The sequence below is a fragment of the Sitodiplosis mosellana genome, unplaced genomic scaffold (genome assembly GCF_009176505.1).
Source record: "Sitodiplosis mosellana isolate CC-2019 unplaced genomic scaffold, AAFC_SMos_1.0 Smas_scaffold_3259, whole genome shotgun sequence".
Lineage (NCBI taxonomy): Eukaryota > Metazoa > Arthropoda > Insecta > Diptera > Cecidomyiidae > Sitodiplosis > Sitodiplosis mosellana.
Window position 1 is genome coordinate 1 of NW_022598501.1, and position 1963 is coordinate 1963.

At 42.0% G+C, this 1963-nt stretch overlaps 1 protein-coding gene across 1 annotated transcript; it reads right to left on the minus strand.

The window, feature by feature from the left end:
- Positions 1-215: 215 nt before the first annotated feature.
- Positions 216-1957, minus strand: LOC129571760 (zinc finger protein 84-like). The gene is made up of 2 exons (XM_055451617.1): positions 1711-1957; positions 216-1642 (listed from the first exon to the last, which is right to left on the minus strand). Exon 2 carries the CDS (start codon positions 1590-1592, stop codon positions 525-527), a length of 1068 nt encoding a protein of 355 aa, XP_055307592.1. The 5' UTR covers positions 1593-1642; positions 1711-1957; the 3' UTR covers positions 216-524.
- Between the last annotated feature and the right edge of the window lie 6 nt (positions 1958-1963).

Genomic DNA, 1963 nt, shown 5'->3' on the forward strand with positions numbered 1-1963 from the left:
AGCTCACAACCAAAGTTCACTTTAATATGCGCGTAAAATCGGCATTGGTTCTTTATCGACTTTAATACTTCAATGACCGATTCCCAATTCTTCTTTCAATTTGTTTGATTGAGAAATACTTCGAAATTCAGTCAACTCATATGTTCTTTTCGACAGAATAAACCATTCTCCAGTCGAATTTCAGCTTTGTAATGAAATAAGAAAAACAAAACGGATTTATACTTTCATTTCTATCATTTTATTCACTCGTATTAAATGTTTTTTGTGGTAATTCTTCGATTTGGATATTTCTGTGTCTGGAACTTTGTTCCAATTCGATTTTTATTCTATCAAATAAACTAAACTGAAACATTTTCGAGTCGATTTTCATCAATCTTTGTACAAATTTTATGAGATTCTTTTCTTTTGTGCACAAGCAAGTGATAAACATAAATTTCTGAATGTGATACAATCAAAAAAACTACATTCAACGTGTCTCTAGACATCTTTCGACGGTGGAACGTCTTTTGAATGCGTTACCAAAATCATTTCGTTTTATTGTGGTGACGGTTCATATGCTGATTTAAATTACTTTTTTGGACGAATCGTTTCGAGCAATGAGAGCAACGAAATGGTTTGTCGCCGGTGTGTTTGCGCATATGCTTGACTAAATCTGATTTGATCAAAGTTGAATATTTGCACAAATAGCATTCGAATCGACGTGGATCGCAGCTCTTTTCATGCGCTTCGTTCGCCTTCTTCACCTTGAATCCTTGTCGACAAATCGAGCAACGGAACGGGAAGTCATTCGCGTGGGTCCTCATGTGGTCTTTGAGATGACTCTTGACAGTAAATCCTCTCGCACAAACTTCGCATTTGAATGGTTTGTCGCCGGTGTGAGTGCGCATATGCTTGACTATACTTGGTTTGTATAAGGTGGAATATTTGCACAAATAGCATTCATATCGACGTTGATTGCAGCTCTTCTCATGCGCTTCCTTCGCTTTCTTCACCTTGAATCCTTGTCGACAAATCGAGCAATGGAACGGGAAGTCATTCGCGTGGGTCCTCATGTGGCCTTTGAGATGACTCTTTTGAGCAAATCCTGTCGCACAAACTTCACATTTGAATGGTTTGTCGCCGGTGTGAGTGCGCATATGTACGACTAAATGTGATTTTTTCAAAGTTGAATATTTGCACAAAAAGCATTCGAATCGACGTTGATCGCAGCTCTTTTCATGCGCTTCCTTCGCCTTCTTCACCTTGAATCCTTGTCGACAAATCGAGCAACGGAACGGGAAGTCATTCGCGTGGGTCCTCATGTGGCCTTTGAGATGACTCTTGACAGTAAATCCTCTCGCACAAACTTCGCATTTGAATGATTTGTCGCCGGTGTGAGTGCGCGTGTGTCTGACCAGCTGTGATTCACTTGGGGCTGTGAACCCACAAAATGCGCACTTATGTCCCTTCGATCCGCATTCACCTTCGCTTTTTCCAACACCACCCTTCTTCTTTGCCACCTGTTTCGCGTTCGATGTCGATGCGCTTGGTTTTTCAACTCCGTTCGAGTCAGCACCGTCCTCTCGAACTGGTTGACTGCTGATACTGCTCATTTGTTCAGAACCCTCGATGTCGTTCAATGTCAGGTCAATCAATGTCACTTCTACGGAAAAATTTCAAAATCACAATCAAAACTCCAATGTTTTTACGTGTGTCAATCGAAAGTCTCACCTGAAGTCGATTCCGGAACGGTTTTCAGTGTCGATCGTAGGCCCGTTTTTCGTCTCTTCTTCGCACTGCCATCCGACGTCGTTCCATCAACAATTTTCCGCTTTCGTCGCTGGTTTCCTCCTTGTCGCACAGCATTTCGCTCAGTTTGATCGCTGTCAACTTCTGGTGATGGTTCGACATCGTCACAGATCAAATCAATGCATTCGGCCACCTGATTGGTCGATTCATTGATGCGTGCACTTGATGCAGCTTG